This window comes from Etheostoma cragini, chromosome 11, assembly GCF_013103735.1.
Source record: "Etheostoma cragini isolate CJK2018 chromosome 11, CSU_Ecrag_1.0, whole genome shotgun sequence".
NCBI classification, from domain to species: Eukaryota; Metazoa; Chordata; class Actinopteri; order Perciformes; family Percidae; genus Etheostoma; species Etheostoma cragini.
In genome coordinates, this window is record NC_048417.1 from 10,173,313 (window position 1) to 10,198,228 (window position 24,916).

The following is a 24,916-nucleotide window of genomic DNA, read 5'->3' on the forward strand; positions in this document are numbered from 1 at the left end:
AATTACAAAACTTCTAACCAGAACGTTATGAAACCCTACCTGGGTGAGCCTGTCTCATATGGTAGGTGACAGGGTAAGGGTGAGATTCCCCGCACAGCTCACAGATGGTGTCTTTCTCTGGACCACCCATGGCGAGCTGTGCCATCTCTCCAAACAGATTCCCTCTTGGACGCACGTCTGCCTTTTCCCTCTTCTTCTTCTCTTTCTTTGCCTTTTTACCGTCTTTTTCATGTTCCTTCCTTTTCAGGATGGCACTGGACCCAGGGCTGGGGAATATCATGTTCTGAGTGGCTGCCTTGATGGTGGCCATAGAAATGTCCTCCCAGAATGCAACCAGATGTTGTAACGTTAATGGTAAGATTGACTTTGACCTCATAGTGGGATGAGAAGTCATCTCATAGGAAGTGGCCTCTCCTTTCCCCTCCTCACACTTTTCTGGCAGTGGAGGCTCTTTCAGCATGGAAAGCACCTTATTTTTGTTGATGCTTCCCATTTTAGAGATGTCAGGGCCATGTGGAGCAATGTTAAACATGTTCAATGCAGAGGAAATCTCTAAGGAGTGGCGGTTCTTTAACTTGCTCTCCTTCTCCTCAGCACCCTGTCCTCCCAGGGAGCTGCGGATGGGGGCGTGCTCTTTGGTTAAATCTGGGTTAAACTTGAGGAAGGAGGAGCAGGCCATGGCATCGTGGACAATACCTTCATGCCACAGGAATGCTGCGAAGACTGCTCGTGCACATTCTGCTACAGAAGGTGACATGGCCTGTTTGGCAGGCTCTGTGGCCCTTGATACACTCTCACCTTTAAACAGAGGCCCTGATTTGTCCTTCTTAGGGCGTGTGTGTCGACTGGAACTTTTGCGGCTGATTTTGGGTGAAGCGCGGCTCTCTAGTTCCTCTTTTACAGGGGCTTTACCAATGCTAAAGTGCACCTTGCATGATCCATCTTCAGCATTTTGAGCCTCACCGTTTTCATCATTGCCATCCTCGGACAGGAGAGCACTAGAAGTGCACACCTCCACTACTTCACTGTGGAGGTTCTCCTGGGTCACATGTGGAGAAGGAACACGGTTCTCTGCATTACTGATCACTCCTTGATTTGGATCTTTAGGAGACAGTTTAGGTTTGGGAGAGGTAGACCTGCCTCTAAGTGGCTCTGTAAGGGGAACCTTCTTCTTTCTAAGTGTGTCTGGGTCCAGAGTGTATGAATCTGATTTGGACCTCTCTCTGGGAGGGTCCAGTTGGGCTTTGGAGGAAGGGCTAACTTTAGGTGGAAGGTTCTTGTCGTGGTGGGCTGAAGAGGAGTGCTGAGACGAGGTGCTGGAGGGACTAGACCTGCCTGAAGAGGATACACCTTTTTGTTTGGGAGAGGAGGAGCGAGAGCCTGGGTTTGGGGACTCAGCTCGAAGTCCCGGGGTTCTACCATCAGCCTTTAGGGCCTGCAGAGTGTTGTGATTGGGCGAGTGGGAGCGGCTGTGAGAGTCAGACCTCAGTTTTGCTGTGTCTGAACGCAGGATGAGGGCTTCGCTGGCTGAGAGTCCTCCCTCCCCTGTCTTGCTCCTGTTCTGTTCAAATGAGCGGCTTCCCCGACTCTCCTGTTTGGGCGAGCGATTCTCCTGACGGTGTTTGGAGGCTGGGGACATGGGCCGTGCACCAGGCACCAGGTTCCCTCGCTCACCTAAAAAATAATTATTCATCCACAGTTACACCAGACAAAAAGGACATAATCAGTAGTAAGGGTGTAACCATTTAACTCTAAGCATAACACTCTAAACCTGAATTGAAAAAATGTATTGTTGAAAATATAAGGAAAAATGCAATGAAGGGCCAAAAGACAATGTAAGTACAGAAGGTGAAAGATGTTATACCTTGTAAAACACACAACAGTGAGTGATATATTTTCTACTATCTACTCACAGCTTTGTCTGTCTAGTAATGTATTAGGAAAACTCTGATATGGATGAAGATAACTAGTGGACCATGGAAGAACTGATGAAAGATGAATTCCAGCCCAGTCCTGCAACCTCTCATACTAATACAGATCTAGCGTTAGTGGAAACTTTCTATCCATTAGTCTATTGACAATAAAAATCAGAGTAAACTGAATTTAAGGTCCACCTATTTTTAAACAGAACTTTGATGAAAACCCATATGTGTTTATTATGCACCTTCTGTTTTTCTTCTTTATTAAAATAGTGTGTTTGGCCACGTCCTACTTTAGGGCTACATATGTTAAGGTTGGCACTCAAACAAGATGCCCAAAATCTTTTTCAACGTACAAAGCCCTTTGTTCATCACAGAACAGTCTGTTTTTCTTGGGTTCCTACCCACCCTCTGTTCAGTCTGAGGGAGGCATGCATGCTGTGATTACCCACCCTTTTGCCTTAGAGCGAGAGATGAGAGAGCAGTACCATGTCCAGCCACGGACACATTGCTTTTGTGCACACGCTCGCGAGAAGCAAGGCGGCGTGATGAACCATCTACAGCGGAAAACAGTGGAGCAGGTAAACAAACAAGGCATGGAACGCAAGAGGGCCACCACAGAGAGAAAGAAAGCACAAAGAGGCAATGGGGTCAAGTTGAGAAGGTGAAATAGAAAGAAGCAAAAGGACAACAAGTTAAAGTGAAGGGAAGATCAAAAGACAAGTAGAGAAGCCTGAGGAGAGAAACACTTATAGAAGAGGGAAAAGAGAAATTATAGAGGGCACCTAGAGGTGTCATTGAAAAAAAACTATGCTCTGCACACAATTTAGTAATTTGTGCTCTCAATGTAATATATATATACATACATACATACATACATACATACGTACGTACATACATACATACATACATACGGGGAAAAAAAGTATTTAATCCCCTGCTGATTTTGTACTTTTGCCCACTGACAAAAAAATGATCAGTCTATGATTTTAAACAGTGAGAGACAGAATAACAAGAAAAACCAGAGAAACGCATGTCAAGAATGTTATAAATTGATTTGCATTTTAATAAGGGAAATAAGTATTTGACCCCCTCTCAATCAGAAAGATTTCTGGCTCCAAGGTGTCTTTTATACATGTAATGAGCGGAGATTAGGAGCACACTCTTAAAGGGAGTGCTCCTAATCTCAGTTTGTTGCCTTTATAAAGACACCTGTCCGCAGAAGCAATCAATCAATCATATTCCAAACTCTTCACCATGGCCAAGAACAAAGAGCTCTCCAAGGATGTCAGAGACAAGATTGTAGACCCACATAAGTCTGGAATGGGCTACAAGACCATTGCCAAGCAGCTTGGATGTGTGATTATTCGCAAATGGAAGAAACAAAAAAGGACTGTCAATCTCCCTGGGGCTCCATGCAAGATCTCACCTCATGGAGTTGCAATTATCATGAGAACAGTGGGGAATCAGCCCAGAACTACACAGGAGGATCTTGTCAATAATCTCAAGGCAGGTGGGACCATAGTCACCAAGAAAACAATTGGTAACACACTACGCCGTGAAGGACTGAAATCCTGCAGCGCCCACAAGGTCCCCCTGCTCAAGAGAGCACATATACATGCCCGTCTGAAGTTTGCCAATGAACATCTGAATGATGCAGAGGACAACTGGGTGAAAGTGTTGTGGTCAGATGAGACCAAAATGGAGCTCTTTGGCACCAACTCAACTCGCCGTGCTTGGAGGAGGAATGCTGCCTACAACCCCAAGAACACCACCCCCACGTCCAACATGGAGGTGGAAACACTATGCTTTGGGGATGTTTATCGGCTAAGGGGACACAACAACTTCACTGCATCAAAGGGACTATGGACGGGGCCATGTACCATCAAATCTTGGGTGAGAGCCTCCTTCCCTCACCCAGGGCATTGAAAATGGGTTGTGGAATGGTATTCCAGCATGACATTGTCCCAAAACACACAGCCAAGGCAACAAACGATTGGCTCAAGAAGAAGCACATTAAGGTCCTGGAGTGGCCTAGCCAGTCTCCAGACTTTAATCCCATAGAAAATCAGTGGAGGGAGCTGAAGGTTTGAGTTGCCAAACGTCAGCCTCAAAACCTTAAGGACTTGGAGAAGATCTGCAAAGAGGAGTGGGACAGAATCCCTCCTGAGATGTGTGCAAACCTGGTGACCAACTACAAGAAAGTCTAACCTCTGTGATTGCCAACTAGGGTTTTGCCACCAAATACTAAGTCATGTTTTGCAGAGGGGTTAAATACATATTTCCCTCATTGAAATGCAAATCGATTTATAACAGTTTTTCTGGATTTTTTTGTGGTTATTCTGTCTCTCACTGTTCAAACAAATCTACCATTAAAATTATAGACTGATCATTTCTTTGTCCGTGGGCAAATGTACAAAATCAACAGGGGATCAAATACTTTTTTCCCCTTCACTGTGTGTGTGCGTGTGTGTGTGTGTGTATAAAGTACAGGTCAAAAGTTTGAACACACCTTCTCATTCAATTCGTTTCCTTTATTTTCATGACTATTTACATTGTAGATTATCACTGAAGGCATCAAAACTATGAATGAACAAATGTGGAATTATCTACTTAACAAAAAAGTGTGAAATAAATGAAAACATGTCTTTTATTCTAGTTTCATCAAAGTAGCCACCCTTTGCTCTGATTACTGCTTTGCACACTCTTGGCATTCTCTTGATGAGAATGAGAAGAATGAGAACCGCCTGGAGGTGTGTTTGGGGTCATTGTCTTGTTAAAAAATAAATGATGGTCCAACTAAACCCAAACCGGATGGGATGGCGTGTTGCTGCAGGATGTTGTGGTAGCCATGCTGGTTCAGTATGCCTTCAATTTTGAATAAATCCCCAACAGTGTCACCAGCAAAGCCCCCCCACACCATTACACCTCCTCCTCCATGCTTCACGGTGGGAACCAGGCATGTAGAATGCATCTGGTCACCATTCACACGCACAATGACACGGCAGTTGGAACCAAAAATGTCAAACCTTGACCAATCAGACCAAAGCACAGATTTCCACTGGTCTAATGTCCATTCCTTGTGTTTATTGGCCCAAACAAATCTCTTCTGCTGGTGACTTAGATTAACTTATCCTCAGCAACAGAGGTGTTTCTTGGTCTTCCTTTTCTGGGGCGGTCCTCATGTGAGCCAGTTTTGTTGTAGCGCTTGATGGTTTTTGTGACTGCACTTGGGGACACATTCAAAGTTTTGGCAATTTTCTGGACCAACTGATCTTCATTTCTCTAAGTAATGACGGCCACTCGTTTCTCTTACCTTAGCTGATTGGTTCTTGTCATACTACGAATACCACAACTGATGGTCCCACCTCCATTAATTATTTCTTAATTAAGAAATTCCACTAATTAACCCTGACAAGGCCCACCTGTGAAGTGAAAACCATCTCAGGTGACTACCTCATGAAGCTCATTGAGAGAACACCAAGAGTTTGCAATGCTCTACTACTACTACTACTTTGAAGACACTAGAATATAAGGTATGTTTTTAGTTATTTCACACTTTTTTGTTAAGTACATAATTGCATATGTGTTCACAGTGAAGTGATCCATAGTGAGTGTGAAGGGTACATGCACCCCAAGATTGAGGGCATGAAGGTGATAAGTTACTTGTATGGTAAATTAAGAGCACAATTTATTAATTTGTGCACAATGTTTTCCAAGACACCTACCAGGCTCCGTGAGAAATATACAACCAGGTAAAAAAAAAAATAAGATTACCACAATTTGAGAGAAAGTAGTAATACAGAAGAAACGACCGACAGGGAGAAAGAGAGCTACAAAGGCTAAAAATGGTAAACAGAGATTGGATCTTGTTCTAAGATAATCCCAACTAAATAGTGGTATTTTGTAGTTGCATTATCATTGAAAGTACAAACTACTATATTAGTATGGGTTATATGTAATATTTCTTAATCTGTATTAATAACTTGGCTGACTTGTTGTTGTTTTAGGAGATTATTGTAGATTCTAAACAAACAACTATTAAGACTACGTTTTTTTACATTTGCAGTGAAGCCCTGGGCTGGTTGAAGCAGAAAATGAAACAAGTTGTTAATCAAGGATGAAAGATGCTGATAAGAAATTAAAGCAGTGCAGCAGATGATGAGGAAAAGAAAAAAAAAGCTGACTTAACAAAAGAGCAAGCAGAAAAATAAGCAACTTGGCCTATTACTTCAGCAAATGGCAAAAATATCCTTTTTAACAAACGTTAGTCCAGGATTTATGTTTGAAATCTGTTTTAAAAAACAAGTGAAAATACCTGTCAATGTACTAAGGCAGTGTCACGTTATTTTTTTTTATAAACAAGATTTAAACATTAAATAATAGACATGTTGGCTTGTTGGGGATATTTATTTACTGTAGAGCATAACTGCCTTATTATGTGTTACACATAGCTGCCGCCCTCCCCAGAAAATACATAAAATAGAATGAGGAACAAATCTGGAAAACTAAAAGCTGGGAGGAAAAGGATCAACACCTGTGCAAGCAAGTGCTGTCAGAAAGCAGGACAGACTTACTCAGAAGCTGTGGTTGTGGCTGGGACAGTTGGGAGGGGGATTGTCCAAACACAAATGGACTGTGGACAAGGGAGGAAGAGGAGGAGGAGGAGGAGGAGGGAGGAGGTTGGGCGGCTTGCTCAAATACGGAGGAGGAGGGAGCTGCTGAGAGGAGGGGCCCAGACTGAATGGAATTCAGTATGCCACTCAACCGGTCACCTGCAAACATGGAGACAGAGGATGGGGAAAAACTACAGCTTATACTATGGTTTGAGGTTTCTAAGGGGGGGTGAGGATCATTCAGAGTTTATATACTATCAGTCATTAAGCCAATTCCCACGACGCATGTGCGAAATGGGAGGAGCTGCCAGAGTCCCAGAAATAAAAGTCCTATTCAGTTTCTGTAAAGACAATGCAAGAGGATTGGCAGGAACAATTCCAAGGCTTGGAAGGGCATCCAAAAGCTGAGCAACTGGGTCAAGAAGCATCTGGTCCTACTGTATGATTAAAAAGTTGAAAGGTACAAGCCCAGGCAGATAAAACTGAAAGAGAGAAGTGAACTACAACTCCCAAGAAACATTTGCAAATTACGTTTGCAGCAAAGCTCAAAAGCTGTTTAATGTTCCGCAGCTGAGCAGCTAATTAGCTATCAAGCCTGAGCAGTGCACTTTACCGCAGTGAATGTTTGTTTGGTGACTCATTCAACAAGCTTAGGCGCAAAATAAGAGGTTTTTAGTAAATTTGATAAAAAGGAACTTTAGTCCGTCACACTAATTTTACTGTTTCATGCAAGATTTGATCGGCTATATCAAAATAAGGTCTCAACTTGTAGACTAATACCTAATGGCATTATGTCAAATTGATGTAAATCTAGGGGGCACAATCATAAAACCAAATAATAAATATAAAGGTCTCTCTTTTTCTCAAATGAGAATGCAGAAGGTGATTCACAGAGCACATATGTATGCTGTAGCAGCCAAAAAACAATTAACAAACCTGTACTATAGATATTATCTAGAGAAATCTTCTATTTAGCATTTATGATATCATTAACAGAAAACTTTCAAACAGGGTTCTACAAAAATTCCTCCCAGAACCAGCAGCTCCATCCATTTCCCAACTGTATTTGGGGAAAGGATATATTGAGGGAGGGGAAGAAATTGTTCTCTTCTCATGTTTTCCCTTCAAGAGTCACTCTTGGAAAAGAAAGCCTGTGTGTCCTTTCAAAAATAAAAGTGCTGGGAGAAATTGGACCTTTCTCCGTGTACTGTATATTGAGCTGACACTGCATCAGTAATCATTCAAAAACTCTTGACACAACTGACTAGATGTCAACAAGATATAAAACCCAGTCACTGTCTCGTTTTTGAGCATAGACTCTAACAAATATTAACGTAGTCTGAAATGTAGGTTTCTGAGAGTTTAAATCCATTGCCATTTCATCAAGTGTTGGAGCCATAAACGAGAGGCCTCCTGGGTGAAGCCAAGATGGTGAAATCTACCACCATGGCTGAATATTAAAAGCCTGAGAGACCTGTCACTAAGTTTGCTCTCCAACTTGCTCAAAGAGCTTTGCCAGAGGCTGGTCCATCAAGCGAACCAGTCTGAAGGCGATCCATCTATAATGCTGCCTCACAGCATGATGGATCCATCACACAGGTGGCTAGTGATTCAAACCTTCCATCAGATGGTTCACGAAGAGAAATTACCTTGCTCTAGAATTACAAAGGCCTGCATCCTCCCAAGGGCTTGCACAAACATTCAACTTTTTGTGGTAGCTTGCTGTTAAGAGGCTATTCCTATTCAGGATACATCTGTGAATGAAGCCTGTATTCTACAGCATTAAACTGTAGAAAAAAAGTTATTAAAATGACTCTGTATTAATTGAATAACAATGGTTCTCTGATTAGTATGGCTAAGTGTTTCAACAGGTAAACCTCCTTTTTGAAGCAGTGAGGAAGAGGTAAGCCGTTTTGAAAGACAATTGACACAGTGTCAGCATGATTCAGGCAGAAAGATACACAGACACATTTGGGGCCAGCCAATCTTTGATCGTGTAGCAGAATTCATGAGTACATACAGGGGATGTTTTCAGTATTCAACTACATTCTTAAGAAAACAAGGATTATGTAATTTAAATTAAGGCGAGAAAGGGTAAACAGTGAAATCACAAACACGTGTTCACAGCCAGTTATCTGTGTTAGTCTTGACCACATTGCCTAAAGAGAGCCCAGAGTAGTCGAAATGAAAAAAAGCACACTGACTGGCCAATGCACACAGACAAAGACATATGCCCAACATTGCAGAGATGTTAGGCATGAAATTACAACAGTGAACAAAATAAAAAGCATGCATAAAAAAAGAGATAACAGATTAGTGATTGATGGCACCTGAGATTTTAAAGACATTGACTGTCCCATACTGGATCACATAACTTGTGGATGTGCTGCTATAAACTGTGGAGGTCAAGTGACTTTTAGTTTCCTCTCGTTTTGAATAAAAGAAGAAATCAGACTTGCGGTATATTGTGATATGACTAAAGGTGGTAAAAGTGTCTACATTCCTAGAACTAAAATTAAGTAATGTATTAAACAACTTACAAGAAAAGTCTCAAAGCATAGGGAGAAGTCAGAGAGTATCTTAAAATAAAGCAGGGGAAAATAAAGAAGGGTGCAGATTGAAGTCAGAGGTGAGGTATACATCAGCAATGACACATCACTCAAAATCTTTTAATTCACCCTGAGGACTCAGAAACGTAACTCTGACATGAAGGAACAGCATAAACTAAAAGCAAGTGGATGTTGAAAGCAAAGTGATGTGCAGATTAAGCATATGTTCTAGAAAGTGTGTCTATGAAAACCGACTCTCCATCAAGTGGACCTCACCTTTGTTGTTTGAGATGCCATAATCAAAGCCCTGTGCTCCATTTGAAGTTGTGGCTCTGTTGAAGGCCTGCACAGAGAAGGGGCTGGGTGGTGGAGTCTGGGCCCCTTGCTCAAGCAGTGCTTGTTCTATAAGGGCAGATTACATTTTATGTTACAATTGATCACATTTTGTGGTTCAAACGTTTTTCCCCATTGAGTGCGCCTTACCGTCATCGTGGCGAAGGTACTGATTTCCACCACGGTCTCTGGCCAATGACCAGGCCTCTCCTTCATCACTCTCACAGAACTCCACTACACTGTTCTTATCCAGCTGTACCCAGGTCCCCTCTGAGTTGACCACCTGATACACAAACAACACTCTTTATCCATACTCACAAACACTTTACACTTTGTCACTCACACAGCACATTCACACACTTTGTCAACCCTCATCATAAAAAAAAACAGTCATAGCCCTTTTCCATATCAACCCCAAAACATCCATGTTATTACTGCCAGGCAAACCCATGACAGAACCTCTACTACAGTAGATCATTAACATGCAAACATTCAATTTATCTGACACAAATCCAGAGCAGTAGATCACAATTTGATTTTGTGTACCAGCAGACACTGCGTGACAAAACTGATGTAAGCTAAAATTTCAAAAAAAAAAAAAAAAAACTTACTCTAAGAAAGGGGAAGCTTAGTGAAAGATAAATGCATGAGGTTGTTTTTTCCTCAATTCCCTGAGATATTATAATTTTGGAAAAACAGACAGAAGTATTAGTGTGTGCAGGCTACACCTCTCAGATCTCAGACAGGGCATTCCAGTACAGGCTCAAAGAGGAAACTATTGAACAGCATGACACACCACAGCAGCCAATGACAGGTCATTTCCAAAAGATGGGAGGCTCCACTCATCACTACGCCAAAGACAATTTAGAGAGTTCAAAGTACCAAAATGATTGACAGGATTGTTAGAAATGCAAGAAGGATGCAGGCAAGGCACAGAAAGGCTCCAGCATTTTGTGATCAGACTTCAACTGAGAAGTCTCAAGGCAGCTGAATATGACACCCTGAAACAGCAATGGATTTACAGACAAACTGCAATTAGTAAATCAGTAAGCACGCAAAAATGTTGCAGCTGCAGGAGTTGATAAGACCTCGAGTGGAAAGATACAAAACACACACCCAGAAGCACCTGATGTATTCCCCTTAGAAATAGAGATTGCATTCTTTACATTCAAAATCAATTCAGTTCAGGAAAAAGAGGGAACTCTAATTTCTGAGGGTTAAGGCCAAAATCTACCAACATTAGCTATATTACATTACGTGATCTAAACAGACTGATTTGTTCAACTCTAACCACAAAAAAACACATTGCATTATTTGGGGTGAGTGCGTACCTCGCCTATGGCCTTGACCTTGTTGCCAAGAACTAACATTCCAATGGGGATACCCCTAAGGTTTGGGCAGCTTCTGATGTTGTGACCAGAGGGGCCGGTCTTCACTACCTTATAAAGCCCCGGGCCGCCGCCCTGCCCTGCCCTGTTCTGCACCCGAATGGGGGCCTCTTGGGAAGGGCAGCTGCTCACCTCCTTTACGTTCTCCTCCGATTGGCCCCTGACCTCCTGCAAGTGGTAAGAGCATGGATTAGAGCCAAAGCACAACAACAACAGGCTGCAAGAAATGTGAACGTCCAGGACAACGTTCAGATGACTAATATCTGAATTATTATGGGGAAGAGCAACTGTTAGCAGTGTAACAGGGAAAGAGCTGTATGCACAGTTTAAGTAAATATGTCACCTGGACATGTGCGAGGCTTTTAAGCTGTGGAAATTTGGGGTATCATTTGCTTTCATGTTGAAAGTTATGAATACGTATGAAACTACAGCTAGTGGAGAAAAAATGAAAAGTTGCAGTTTTACAAAGGGGCCATGGTGGGACCTTTTCTTGGCAGAGCGTTCCATAACTTCCTGGAATCATCTCGTTACTGTTCCAGGCAAATAAATAGTCAAGCACATAAGCCTCATAAAACCACAACCTTCAGTGTTTGTGTGAATAGAACAAACAAAATATCCTATTTATCAATTAATGAACTTTAGAGGTGCTGATAGGTGTCTGGTCTCTATGCAAAGCTAAACCTTTTAGTTCCTAGCTGTATATGTAGCTTTTTATTTACAATAATGACATGAGAGTGTTTCTCTATCTTCTCATCCAACTGCAGAAAGCAAATGAGCATATTTCTCAAAATGTCAAACTATTTAAAAATGTCAAAACTACAGTAGTTTGAGGGGCTGCATCATGCTCAGAAGAGATACTCTTGTTTTACAACTACTAGAAATAACATGACATGGAACTACAAACCTACATAGACTTCCATCCTCAACAGCAGAAGTGATATTCCAAAGCTGTAAATGTTACCCCATGTTTCAAAATTACATTTCTGTAGTTACATTTGAAGTTTCAATATAATTGGAGATCCAAATACTCGCAGTAAATTAAACATGCCATTCAGCATTGTAGTGATACAGTTAAATGGCCAACAGACAATAAGTAGGATGTTCACTTATTTTTGGGTGGCATGCTATGGCACACATGGGTAAAGGACTATGCCTTTCAAACAAGACCTCATGCAACAGGCTGGACATTAGTAAATCAACACCATGCAACATACAAGCTTGAACAAAAATGATTGCAGAGCCTATTGGACAGTGGCCACTGACACATTGTTTTGTCACTGTATTGTCAAAACTTAACAAAACAGACAACCATGCAACTGTGGTTTGACCTTTTTATGCCTGATTACAACACTGTAGGGAAACTACAAAGTCACAAAGGGTTCAAGAGGACAAGTAGAGTGACAGATAGATGATAAGCTATGGGGCAGTCAAGCTATGTATCCCTCCTTCATACAACTCACCTGTGGCGGTAATATAGTTAAGGGAGTCCACGACAAAAAGCCGATATCTCTGACTCCTTGGCTAGCATTAAAGACATTCTGAGCAACACATCGTGAGACAGTCAAGAAACAGTAGATGACCCATGAAAGGAGAGAAAACAGGTTGGGGGAAGGCGCTCATGTATTTTTTTGGAAGAAATAAATAGTTTTTAGGCTAGGCTCCTCTGGAGTTCAGCATCAGAGGTTATTTGAGAAGGTGAAGAAGAGACAACAGAATCTGTTAGGCCAGTTAGTGAAATCATGAAGCACTGATAAAAGGGGCCAAGAGGAACTGCCTGTTAAATGTGTCAACACTTTTACAATTAAAAATACAAAACCAGTTGCAGGGGCAAAAAAATGATTGAAAGTTCACTCCAAACACCACGGGGTCACTATTTCCAAATCCATAACTAAATGAAGAAGAAGAAACTTCCAAAAAAATTCCCCACTTGAATGATATTGGTGGTGTGTCATGCTGTTCAGACAGAAACCTTACGCGAAGCATTCTAGCACCTAAAGCATCCCAATGCAAAGGTGGAATTGTAGAGCAGTAGAGGTACCATTTCCCATTAAAACTTTTTTTGTGGACCAGTGATTGCTTCATGACAGAAAACCACATGGATGTTGATATCTTACAGATACTTCCTGTCCTGTTACTGCACTATTCATGTCTTAAATTTTCATTGTCATATTCCTTTTGTTAATTCTGTTGCATATTATGGTGGTTTTTGTGGCATGAAGCAAAACGTGAGAGAAACCCTTAGTATAACATGCTGTGGTGTGAGAGTGTTTATGAATTGTGAGTGAGATACAATGAGGAAAAGAAGACTGAACAGTGCAGACTAACCAACTTCCCCACAGGATGAAATTGTTCCATTATATCTTTTTCCTTTTCAATTCCTGCATTGGGGTTCACTTCAATGAACCAAACATGTATACTGCCTAAGCATGTGAGCATTTAAAAGTGCTGTGTCCAACTAAACGAGCCATGGTAATTACATGGTGAACATTTTGCCTTTAAACATGAGTAAATGCATGCACGCTCCCAGCTGCTGTGTCTTTTTACAGTGTGTTAGTGAAAGTTTCATACTCAAGTTATGCTCAAATAGATATTTCATGCATGAGAACATCGCAAAAGTTTTACTCGGATGAAGATATCAATTTACCATGCTTCGAGTACATTTGGGGAGAGGGTGCCAAACACTAGAATCCTTGATAAAACATTGTAGCCAAACAATATTGATGATCACTAAGCTTTTCCCCAAATGAACAGCAAAGGAGCCTTTGTCATTATTTAACTGGGACAGACTCCTCAGCGGGCCTTCTTCTACTTACGTCGGCTGGGACCAGAAGGCTCCTACCCAGGTGCTGGTTAAAAGAGAGGCACCAGGCTTCAGTGTACCCATTCATGCTGGGAACATACTTCTTTACTGTTTCATCATTGAGCCTGAGCCAAACACCATCATCATTGTGGATCTACGGGAAAACAAGCAACAGAGCAAAGCCATGCCGTCCTGTTACTATGGAAACAGGAGGGCCACCCACCCCCACCCACCCACCCACCCACACCCACCCACACACCCACACCCACACCCACACCCACACCCACACCCACACACACACCCACACACACACACACACACACACACACACACACACACACACACACACACACACACACCCCCACACTTCTGAGGTTGCAGGAAATTCTCTAGTCAAATTAGAGGACAGCATTGTATTGAGGTTACAGCAAGGTATATGTAAGATATATAGGAAATGTCACTAGTGCTATACCCAAAGGATGGGAGTGCAGATATTGTGCAGGACTGGCAAATATAATGAATGTGTTTCATTACAGTACAATCAAAAAGTAAATGCTTTGAGTGCTACATCTGTAATTTTGGATTTAAATGCATAACATCCTTTGGGTTTATGGTGCAAGCGCTCAAGCCTTTCATGAAGCCTCAGAGTGCCTTGCAAGAGTGGGAAGCAAATTAAAGTATAGAGCAACAAATTAACAAGCTTTGAAAGAAAGTAGCTGTCATTTACAGAGGTAAAAAAAAAAAAAACATAAAAGCCACCAAGCAGGACTCGAAAGTACTTAAAAAACTAGCAATCTAGACAAAAAATAGGATTACAAAACTTATGATTCTATCCTGACTGATTTAAAGAAGAAGAAACAAGGAAAATAGAATAAAAGTGGATAGTGCTCCAGCTAGCATAGTTCTATGACATAACGTATATTTTGCCTGGTCTAGAGTCAATTACCTCGTCAATGAAAGTGATGGTGCCGTTGACATGCACTATGCCTATCTGTTCACTCTGCAGGGAGGGGTGACTACGCACACGCAGGCCTGCGCTGTCCTTGGACACAAATTTGCGGACCTGAGAGAAGCAGAGGGGAGATGGAGATTGTGAATGACAGGAGCAAAGAAAAAAAAAAGACAAAAAGAAAGACAAGTGCAGCAGGAAGAGAAAGAATAGGAAGCGGAACAAATTGACAGTGGGAGATTGCATCTATTAACCCACACAGAGCTGGTTTCCAAGTATACATTTAAAACAGCCAAAGATAGCTTTATTTTCAGCAGCACCAGTTGGATAAACTTTGTTTTAATCCACCCATTCATACTGGTACATTGAAAACCCTGGAACACATGTTATTTTGCTTGTTTTCCCATTGTGGATTGCAAAATACCACAACTTTCACAAAATAATGATGAGCCCAACATGCCTACTGTCAGTTTGATGCATCATCTGCGTTTGAAGTCATTTCTAATCACTCTTTTGACAACTTTTTAAAATATGAGAAATAATCAACCACTGCAGCTTGAATAGATGACACTGTTGAGATACTGTACAGTGTCACCAGGGACAATGTAACCTCAGTACTGCAAATAACCATAGGAAAGTCTATTTGAGAGACCTTTTGCCATACAGTGACAAAACTCAACAACAAACTCACAGGGATCTGCCTTAATGTGGTATATGACTTCATGATATGATATTGTTAGTTGCTTATTCAACAAAGCACAAACAACAAAGTAAAGCAACATCACAACTCACTATTATTACCCAATGAAAGCAAAGGTGGTCCAAGTCTGCTAGCCCTAGTTTAGTCTGCCAAGTCTCGGTAAAAGTATCTGCCTGTTGTTTCCTAACTAAATGTTTGAATTTGTTTACTTGTGTTTTTTGGATCCTCATTACCATGCACTGAACAGATAGCTTACAATCAGTTTTTATGTCTACTGCTTTTTTATGGAGCAGAATTTGTTTTAGACCAGCAAACCAAAACAACGAGGTAAAACAAAAGTTATAAGCTGCACAAAGGGTGCAAAAAAGAATGTTGATTCTCAGTGTGATTGGGCAGTACTAATAACCCTTTGACATTGAAGGGAGTTCCTTGTTTCAGTGCTTAAATCAAATTATTGCTTAATGCTGCTTTCAGGGTAAGAGTTAAGTTAAAAAAATGGTGTTGACAGGTGTACAAGACAGAACAAATTGCTTCTGGTGTCTGGTGTATTTGATGGGAGATTGCATGCGTACATGCATGTTACATGTGTGTTCATGTGCATGTTCATGCCCCCTGGTTGGTTAATCAAAAGAAAAAGCTCACCTTGCTAGGCTGAGGTTCCGCCTTTGGTTTGACCATCTGAGTGCCAGGTGGGATCATGCCTTTGGGAGCATCTTTGACTTCTACCTCCAATCCAGCATCTAAAAGAAAAGATTTACAGCTCAATATAAAAAAAGAAGGTAATTTACTAAAAAGGCTTTACTGTTTTCAAAAATATGAATTAAAAAAACATATGCATAGCAGCTGCATTAGGTCTCTTGGTGGGGATTGGTGATGGTCATCAGTGGTTACCTTCTATTCACTGTGTGGGAAATACCTTTAGAGAACCAGCTGCTTTTAAATTGACATACCTATTTCAATGCCATCAATGGTGACGTGGATTGTATAGAGGCCAACTGCTCCTGGAGTCCAGTTGGCGCTGTAGGTTCCGTCAGTGTTGGCACGAATCAGCATGTTCTCACTGGGTCTGTGTGGAAAATGATCAATCATCAAGATTGTTTCTTAAGAGGATTGTATCTTACTGGAAAATGCGTTTTGTTTCTGAATTAACCTCACTTACCTCTTTGGAGTGGGTGAAGCAAACCGCAGCTCTTCAAATGAGTAGTTTTCATATGCCTACAAAAGACAAGGGGCACAAGTACGAAGGTAAACACAAAACACATATTTCTTACAGAACAGGTAACCATTATGATGTTGCTTGAATCGAAAAAATTATTAACAAGCCTATAAGATTTATCTCAGTTTTTGGGAACCTTATGAATTACTTTTTACATTAATAATTCTGCTAGATTTCAATATTAGTTTTGAAACATTTCTTTCTCAATTATTGTTGTTGCCCAATTTTTATATTTATGTCTTTATTTTATTCAGTCAATTAACACTCCTTTCTTATCTTCTCCAATAAAATACATTTTATATTTATTATCTTATTTTACCTTAAAAGTGTTCAATGAAAAAATGCAATCACAAAAAACAGTAGCTATGAAAAACGCAAGGAACTCACATGTTATTATTGCAGCTGCCATTGCTCTGTATGCATGTACACAACATAAGACTGTACTACGAAGCAAGATTTGGCGTTAACAAGGTAACTTCAGGTTTATCCCAGAGTTTTGTGTATCACAACCACGGTGGATGACTTGTTACTGGGTTAAATCGTTGTGGGAATTTATGCTGAACACCTAACCTGCTCGGAAGCAGGTTATGCTAGAGATTAGAGATCTACTGGGGTAAAAGCACCGCCTACCAACCAATTGATACTTGAATGATAATGGCGTCACCGTTCTTTCAGAGGTGCACTCAGAAAAGTTAAAACATTTAGAGACCGTAGTTGACGCATTTACAGCGTCAACTACTTGTTTGCCAGTTTTCCTTCCTGTTTTAGTAAGCAGCGGCTATATTGCGTTTTGCCTGTAAAACCGTGTCTGTGTTCTTCATATTTATGTAGAATTATAGCTTGCTCTTCTTATGTAAAATATGCGTTTGTGATTGGTCGTGCTGTGCAAACACCGCCTCTTTTATGTGAACGAGAGCGTCGCTCGATTGGGAAACCCTGGGTTTATTGAACTAGTCATCGTGACACAGCTTATGCGGGGCCGCGGTTGTTAGGTTAGGTGAAACCTAACTGACATAAATCCAGGGCATGTTGATCTTGAGTCGTAGTACAGGCCTCAGATTTAATAGCGGCCAAACATTCCCCCTTGTGGAGCACATGCAGCATGTAAACAAGTGAGGCTGTGAGTGAGTTATGAGCCAGTTACATGAGGCTAACCTTCATCATGGTAATAGCAATGTATCGAGCTTCTTTCACAATCATGGGCTCGTACGTGGCCTCCAGCTTGGGCATTGGCAAACCTCCAAAGGTTAGGTCAGGGCCAGAAGACGAAGGCGAGGAGCTTCCAGGTAATCGCTGCAGCCTCTTCACATTCTCAGGGTGCATCGACTTCTTTTGGGAAACAGGTACAGCCTTAACCTCCACCTGGACATTTAAGAGATAAGAAACACGTCAAAAGAGTCAGAAATTTGCCACCGCAGGCAAAATTATTCTATTTTAATTCTATATAATATTAAGTCTTGAAAGCAGAAAAGCCAAAGTAACCATCCTGACCTTCATGTGAGGAACGTGCACCACATCTCCATACTGGTCTTTGGTCTGTACGACCACAGTAGTCGGCCATCCACAGCGTATGTCATCTTTGTTCAGAATCAGAGATGTCTTCTGGGGGTCTGCGTATGAGTCTGGCTGCAGCCACCTGGATGGAAGAAAAGAACAAATGGAGACAGGGTAGAACATTACTAATTTGTAATGAGGGACATTACTCATTTGTAATAAGGGAGTCATCACTCAAAACATAAATTGTAGAGTGAAAGCAATAGTAAAATGTGCAACCAACATATATTTCAATACGGGAAATGCATAGGGCATATTTTGGTCCGTCAGGCCACAACAATTGACAAGAGACAGACAAAGCTGTGCAGGCTCCACAACATTTACCTGGCCAGACGTCCACCACTTGAGTTCTGTACACAAGTGATGAAGTCCTCAAGGAAAGAGTGCTCATTGGTTTGGAGGTGCAGGGGCAGATTTCCCTCCAGGGCCTCCAGGATTGTGGGTGAATGAGACAAGGCCAGGCCCTTCCCCAGGATCCCTGAGTGGGCCTTACACACCTGGGTGATGTCAAAGGAAATAAGAATCAAGGAAGGTAGAGTAATAAAGAAATATAAGAACCTTTTCACAAGACCACAGTATGTCTGTAAGAATATCTCAGAGTTTAAAAGATGACAGACCTGAAGAGAGGCTTCCTCAAGAATCTCAAGATCCTCCTCCAATTCATTGCCTCAAGTAAAAAAAAAATAGAATAACACATGAATGATTTACTCAAGATTTTATACAATATTAATTTGCTCCCAGCAGGTACACACACACACAACTTGTATCATAGATTAATAGAAAAACAACAGCCCATCAAATTCCCTCATCTCTCCACTGTTTTCCATACCTATAGGAAGGGCCAGGTCTTTCTTCATCAGCGCTGCAGCACACACACTGCCCAGGAAGGCTAACTCTTTCTCTAGCTGGATGATACCCTGAAATGTCCAAAACGCTATGGGTCAGGAAGGTTTTGCAACATTTGATATTTTCTAACAATGCACATCACGTAATGAGATCAAACGGTTCTCAGATACAAACGCTGATTATACAGAAAGATGGAAGACCAGTCTGCTACACAAATATAGGAATATACAAAAGTGTCTGTACCTCATCAGGACCAGGGTTGAATTCATATCCCACAGCCACACACTTGAAGCCATAAAAACAAGCTTTCTCGTCTTTAACATAGTCCGAGGCTGTTTCCAGTGAGAAGAGAACTTCATTTCCTGTAAGTAGAGAGGGCAGAAAAATAGTAGATGGAAAGAGAGACATGTGGGCAAAATTATGTAGGTAATCACTGGGAAACAAATGGCTGCCTAGTGTGGCGGGTGGCTCAGTGAAGCATTACTAAATAGTGTAAAGCACCTATGAGAAAAATTAAGATCAATAAACTAAATCTGGGTTAAAAGAATGACTATTTGGAATGGTGTCAACTGCTTAATCATTAGTACATCATATGACACATTTCTTCATGAATCTTGGTAGTGCTGTCACAGTTTAGAAATGGATGCATTGCCTCAAAAAAGAATATGTGTTGGCCTGTTTTACTTGCTAGGTATAGATGTTGCCTTGCTTTCCTTTTTGATCACCACAGTAAATTTAACTTTTACAATGTTCTACCCTGAGTTTCCCCATTAAGGTATGTAGCACATTTTCCCAGCCTCTGCTGCTGATTTAAAGGGCTGACTTCAATGCAACAAAGTTTGTTGGGCAGTAAATGCTAGCTTAGCATATTATGATCCTGTCCAGAATGTAATAAAGTAAAAAAGAGAAACAATTTATCCTCATCGCAATTGTTGTGGACACATTCACTGAAATAGAGGCTTTTCCTGATCTTTTTAATTAATGTTTGGGATGACCGCTTTCAATTTCAAGTCTGACAAACACAAAAGTAGTGTTGCATTAATCTTAGTGCTGGTGAATATTAATATCAGAGAAGTGCAAACTATTTGGCTACTCACTTAATAACCAATGATAATGTTAAAAAGCATTAATACTGGGAAGCAGAAGTTGTCAGATGTAATTAAGTGGTAAAGGTTAATGTCTTGATTTTAAAATGAAGAATGTATCTGTTGTTTTGTGTGGTAGATTTTTTGTAATTCTACCTGACTACTGTATTTTTAATCGACTTTGTCACACAGTCAAAGTGTTTGTTGGCCTCTCTTACCTGGCAGCACTAGGACCGTGGTTGGCCAACCTGTGGAGCCTGAGAACTTCTTGAGCTCAGTCCAGGTGTTGATGGTGTCATGGATCAAAGGTTTGCCCCCCAGACTGGACAGGTGGAGGGTACGGCTGGGGATGAGCAGGCGTAGGACATCCTCTGGCTGTGCAGTGCCACACTGTTGATCAAATTCAATGGTGGTCCAGCGGACACAGTCTGGGAATGATACCTGAGGCGAGGTGAGACAGAGAACATTAGTCAGGACTTAATGATATGTGTGTCTCTTACCTTTTCAAATTTACTTGCTAAACAGTTAGCATGCCAAAGGATACTTTACCCTGTATTGTGTGACGCCAGCTTGTTTGTAAGGGTGGTCACTCTCAATTACTGAGTAGTGGTTTGAAGTGGTACAAGCCGACAGGCCCTGCTCAGGCTGGTTGCCAGTAGTGCTGTCTGTTGACTGGTTGGGATTGAAGGTGGGTGGGGCATACTTTTGGTTGAGGGCAGAGACAGCAGGTAACAGCTCCTGCACAAGTCCAAAGACCTCAACAGCAGCCTGGAAGAGGACGCATATCACCACAATGCCACATCAGAGAGAGGCATTTTAAAATCAAGATAAAGAGTAAACCTCTTGACTTCTTACCTTAGGTACAGACGCAGCCACAGGGCCGATGTAGGCCAAGATAAGGGGCAGGAGCATGGAGAACAGGCTGGAGGAACTTAGTAGCTCAGGAATATCATCCACTGGAGATAATACAAGGACAGAGATTAAACTGAAGAGAGGCTAAACATATATGATCCCAAATTCAATACAAATGGCTCTACAGCATTGCTTCTGTTATACAGGCATATGTTTATTGTGCTTACCATCGACAGCAAAAGCTCTGTGAAGTAGGTCCTTTGCAGCTCTGACCACAGCACTGACCACAGATAGAGCTCTGCTACAGTTTTTGTCCTCCTCATTGGCTTTGCTCAGTAGCTGAGACTGGAGGTCCCCATCATACTCACTCCTTTGGCCACAAAAAAAAAAAAGTCAGAAAAAAATCCACAACAAATACTTCAGAAATGGGATATTACAAAATGTTGGCTTTGTGTTTACCTATAGTAGAGAATCTGTGGGATCTGTCCTCTCGTCTGGTTGGTCCCATTGCTACTCAAGCTGCAGGTGCTGAAGGTGAAGGACATACCATCAGAGCACTGCACTGTGGTCATACCTCCATCCCCATTAGCTGTCCGGCTGCCGTAGTTCCGCAATCGGACAGCATACTTCACCCCCTCCTGCAACAGACAAAATTTGTAAGTGAGACTAAATGCATTTGAACCAAAACCAGCACACCATTGTATAAAGTTAGAAAAGAGTTACAGCATGTCACATCTTAACATTTGAATCTCAACAGCAAATTATATGCGTGCATGAATTACTTTCTCAAAAACAAGGTACCTTGAGTGGCACAGCCTTGTCCAAACGGATCTCCGCAATATCACTGGGAGAATCATCTGTGCCATAGGTGCCCTTCACCAGCTCCAGGGATGTCCACCTGTGAGAATGTGCCAAGTCCCCAGGGTGCTCCGTCTGCGCCTGGAAGGTAAGGAAACAAAAGTTGTAAAAAGACACTAAGGTTGGAAACTAGTCAAGCAATATAGCAAAATATGAGTGGGAAATGATTTCTAATCACTTACATCATCAGCCAGCACCTCTAGTTCATACTCATGGATACCCCCTCCTCCGTAGACGCAGACACCCACCAGCACGACGCCTGGCTTGTCCACTGTCATACAGATCGCATCCGGAGAACCATTGCCCGTGTTCCAACTCCGGCCCTGGCTCGTTTTGGTGAAACGGTTAGGGGATGCTTTCACGGAGTGGAGCGAGTTCAGCCCATCAACCTAATAAACAAGGACACAATGATAGATGGAGCCAAACTAAATTAAATGAAACCACTTACCTCACCACACAGGGCTGATTAACACATTTGGCGAGGAATACCTAAGGTTCACTGCAAACATGGGCAAACAATGAAATCCTGAATAAAAAGCATGTTCTATGTCCTCTGCATACACACAAAAAGCAGTACTCAAAAGTAGTAAGTATACCACCAGGTACTGTGTATATATACACAGTATAACATCACAAATACGGCTCTACAATTAATGGATGCCATCTAAATGTTAGGGCAACAATGTATTTTATTTAAACTAAAACAGAGAGAGAAAATGGATGGTTTCTAAAAGATACATTTTCTTAAACAAATAAAAATAAAGAAATGTCTGAAATATAAACATCTCATGTTAGGTGCGCGTGTTAAGTAATCCAGTACAAACAATTACTATTTATATCAGCCTGCTGACAACAGACAGCCAGACATAACTGCAGAGGGAGCCGATCTAGGTGCTAGGTGCTTAGGGGAGGAAAAGTTGTTTCCCTGACAACATGGGCAAAAGAACAGTGGTGCCGGGAGCTACCATCAAGTGACGGTTACTATGGTAACGAGAGCGCAAAAACTCATGAATGCAGTACGACGGTATGAGTGTCATGATAATTGAATGAAGAGTGTGAGAGAGGGAGGGCGGCAGGCGTCTGTCCCAGCCACTTAATGACTTTATACTGCCTAGTGTAAAAACAAAGACAATCCAATTATTGTTTCTTAGCAACAGTAAAAACATCACCTTGTTCCAACAAAAAGCTGTCACTATAAAAAGTCAGTTCAGTTACAATAGAGCTTTAAGTAAAAAGATATGGCACAAGAAAGGAGGAGAGAAAAAGAATTAGGAAATACAGATGATGACAGATCTTATCTATAACTTATAAAGCTGGACTGTGACAATTTTGAGTTAAACAGAATTAGGAACGGAGGGTGACCCCAGCTGTTTAAAAAAACTAAAACAAATGCGAGAGAGGTCAACGATTACAATGTGAACAAAAAAGCTTATCTTTAAAGAAATTATACTTTGGTATATGATTGCCAAGCCCTGTGGCCCTACATAAATGCTTGATGTGTGCATTTGTGAGGGTGCATGTGAGCTTTGGTGTGAGTTAAGTTACCTCGGAGCCCAGGGCAGAGGCAGTAAGCTCAGAGACGATGGAGGCCAGCAGACCACAGGTGTTGGAGACCAGGTGTGGAGAGAACAGCTCCACCTCCTTCCTCAAACTCTTTCTGACTGGCAGCACCACAATCACCAGCATCTTCTCTAGTACTTCCCGAAAACTGGTCATGCCCATCAGGTTCTCCTCAGTCTAATGGGGAAGAATATGATATTACTGTTTTGATAAAGAGTTAGGTATGTTGATGAGAATAGGATTTGGTAATGATCAAACGCCACTGTGTTTTCCATCTACCAAACATTTTCTGGGTCACTGACCACACCCATTAGCAGCCATGTCTACCATTTTGATGAGAGAATCCCTGATGTACTGTACACATGACGTGCAAAAACTTACATGGCTTAGTTTCTCCATATGGGCCACCAGAAGGGGGAAGCGGTGAGCAAGGGCAGAGTCATTCTCGGTGCTGACTTGTTTGACCAGTGAACGCAACAGCACTTCCCCGTCATATGCAATGGGGAGGATGGATGTCAACTTGACTGAAGTGTTGCACAGAGCTGACATTACAGCCGCGAGTAGACGGCTGCTGGATGTGCGAAAGTTGGCCTCAGCAATGTCCTAAAAAACAAAAAAACAAAAAAACAGGGTACACAAGAATGAATCTCTGATGTTATCTTTTTAAACGTTTCTACAATGGCCATTTAAAAACCAAGGACAATATTGTAAGGGAGTTATGGTTTTAATATGCTGATGAGTTTTTTGGTAGGAGTATCACCACAATATCTAAAGATGTAAAAGTATACCTGCTGAATTTTAAAAAACACTCTTGACTATCTGTCTAGCTTAAATAATTGGGCGATAACTATTTTGGAAATCATTGTTCAGGAAAAAATGCCAAACACATGGTGGTTTCAGGTTCTCAAAATTTGCAGCTTTTCTTTGTTTTCTGTTATTGGAATTGAATATCTTTGCGTTTAGGATTGTTAATTGGACAGAACAAGCAATTTAAAGATGTCACCATAGATTCAATAGGTTAATTGCTAATAAGAATAATACTGTAACTGATTTCTGTCCCATTTACATTATTGACCTGGTCTAAGCAGTTGAGCAGGTCACAGAGGCAGGCCCACTGCAGAGCTGGGGTTGGGTAGAAAGAGTGGAAGCAGGCAGTGAAGGTGTTGTGGCACTCCTGCAGCACAGCTTCCAGCAGGGTCAACGGTTGAGACAAGTAGCCCTGGGGGTCGTTGTCCAGCTTGGTCAGGCAGTTGTCCATGCCTTCTGATAGGATCTTCTTCAGCAGGCTGCGCGTCTTTCCCACGCACTCTGCCAGCTTGCTCGACTCCTCCACCACAGCTTTTGTGCTCGCTGGAAATCCAACAGACAGAAACAAGGAAACTTTGTGAGAGATCAAAAGCTACACTCTAAATATAGTTCACTTGAAATGTATTTTTTGAAATATAAACACAATCTCAATTCAATTCAACAACCATATTAATCCCACAAGGAGCAAATACTTAACAGCAGCTACAGACAACACACACATACATAGGAGCACACAAGCCTACATATAGGCCTACACCCTAGAGAGTAGATAAATAATAATAATAAAAATAGATTTTTTTGCATTTAAACGTCAAATTGCCGAAGGGATTAAAGAATTACAGTGGCGATTAGTTTTAAAAGCAGGTAAAATATGACACTGTCTG

The 24,916-nt window shown here is 41.6% G+C and overlaps 1 protein-coding gene across 23 annotated transcripts in view; it reads right to left on the minus strand.

Annotated features, from left to right (window-relative positions):
* Positions 1 to 24,916, minus strand: part of mycbp2 (MYC binding protein 2) — a 68,558-nt gene that overhangs the window by 13,243 nt on the left and 30,399 nt on the right. For 4 of the 23 annotated variants that reach the window (XM_034886381.1, XM_034886379.1, XM_034886387.1 and 1 more), the window contains 28 exons: positions 24,292 to 24,575; positions 23,607 to 23,828; positions 23,211 to 23,402; positions 21,848 to 22,054; positions 21,609 to 21,746; positions 21,267 to 21,445; positions 21,035 to 21,177; positions 20,811 to 20,911; positions 20,505 to 20,723; positions 20,174 to 20,396; positions 19,114 to 19,232; positions 18,854 to 18,941; positions 18,642 to 18,691; positions 18,349 to 18,521; positions 17,962 to 18,106; positions 17,626 to 17,832; positions 16,414 to 16,469; positions 16,205 to 16,320; positions 15,897 to 15,994; positions 14,552 to 14,668; positions 13,619 to 13,759; positions 12,266 to 12,343; positions 10,749 to 10,973; positions 9,568 to 9,700; positions 9,361 to 9,486; positions 6,497 to 6,694; positions 2,372 to 2,476; positions 40 to 1,674 (listed from right to left, as the gene is read on the minus strand). In XM_034886381.1, the coding sequence (XP_034742272.1) occupies positions 40 to 1,674; positions 2,372 to 2,476; positions 6,497 to 6,694; positions 9,361 to 9,486; positions 9,568 to 9,700; positions 10,749 to 10,973; positions 12,266 to 12,343; positions 13,619 to 13,759; positions 14,552 to 14,668; positions 15,897 to 15,994; positions 16,205 to 16,320; positions 16,414 to 16,469; positions 17,626 to 17,832; positions 17,962 to 18,106; positions 18,349 to 18,521; positions 18,642 to 18,691; positions 18,854 to 18,941; positions 19,114 to 19,232; positions 20,174 to 20,396; positions 20,505 to 20,723; positions 20,811 to 20,911; positions 21,035 to 21,177; positions 21,267 to 21,445; positions 21,609 to 21,746; positions 21,848 to 22,054; positions 23,211 to 23,402; positions 23,607 to 23,828; positions 24,292 to 24,575 (5,718 nt within the window). The remainder of the gene's footprint in view (positions 1 to 39; positions 1,675 to 2,371; positions 2,477 to 6,496; positions 6,695 to 9,360; positions 9,487 to 9,567; positions 9,701 to 10,748; positions 10,974 to 12,265; positions 12,344 to 13,618; positions 13,760 to 14,551; positions 14,669 to 15,896; positions 15,995 to 16,204; positions 16,321 to 16,413; positions 16,470 to 17,625; positions 17,833 to 17,961; positions 18,107 to 18,348; positions 18,522 to 18,641; positions 18,692 to 18,853; positions 18,942 to 19,113; positions 19,233 to 20,173; positions 20,397 to 20,504; positions 20,724 to 20,810; positions 20,912 to 21,034; positions 21,178 to 21,266; positions 21,446 to 21,608; positions 21,747 to 21,847; positions 22,055 to 23,210; positions 23,403 to 23,606; positions 23,829 to 24,291; positions 24,576 to 24,916) is intronic. The other 19 variants (XM_034886385.1, XM_034886391.1, XM_034886380.1 and 16 more) reach the window with 19 other exon arrangements.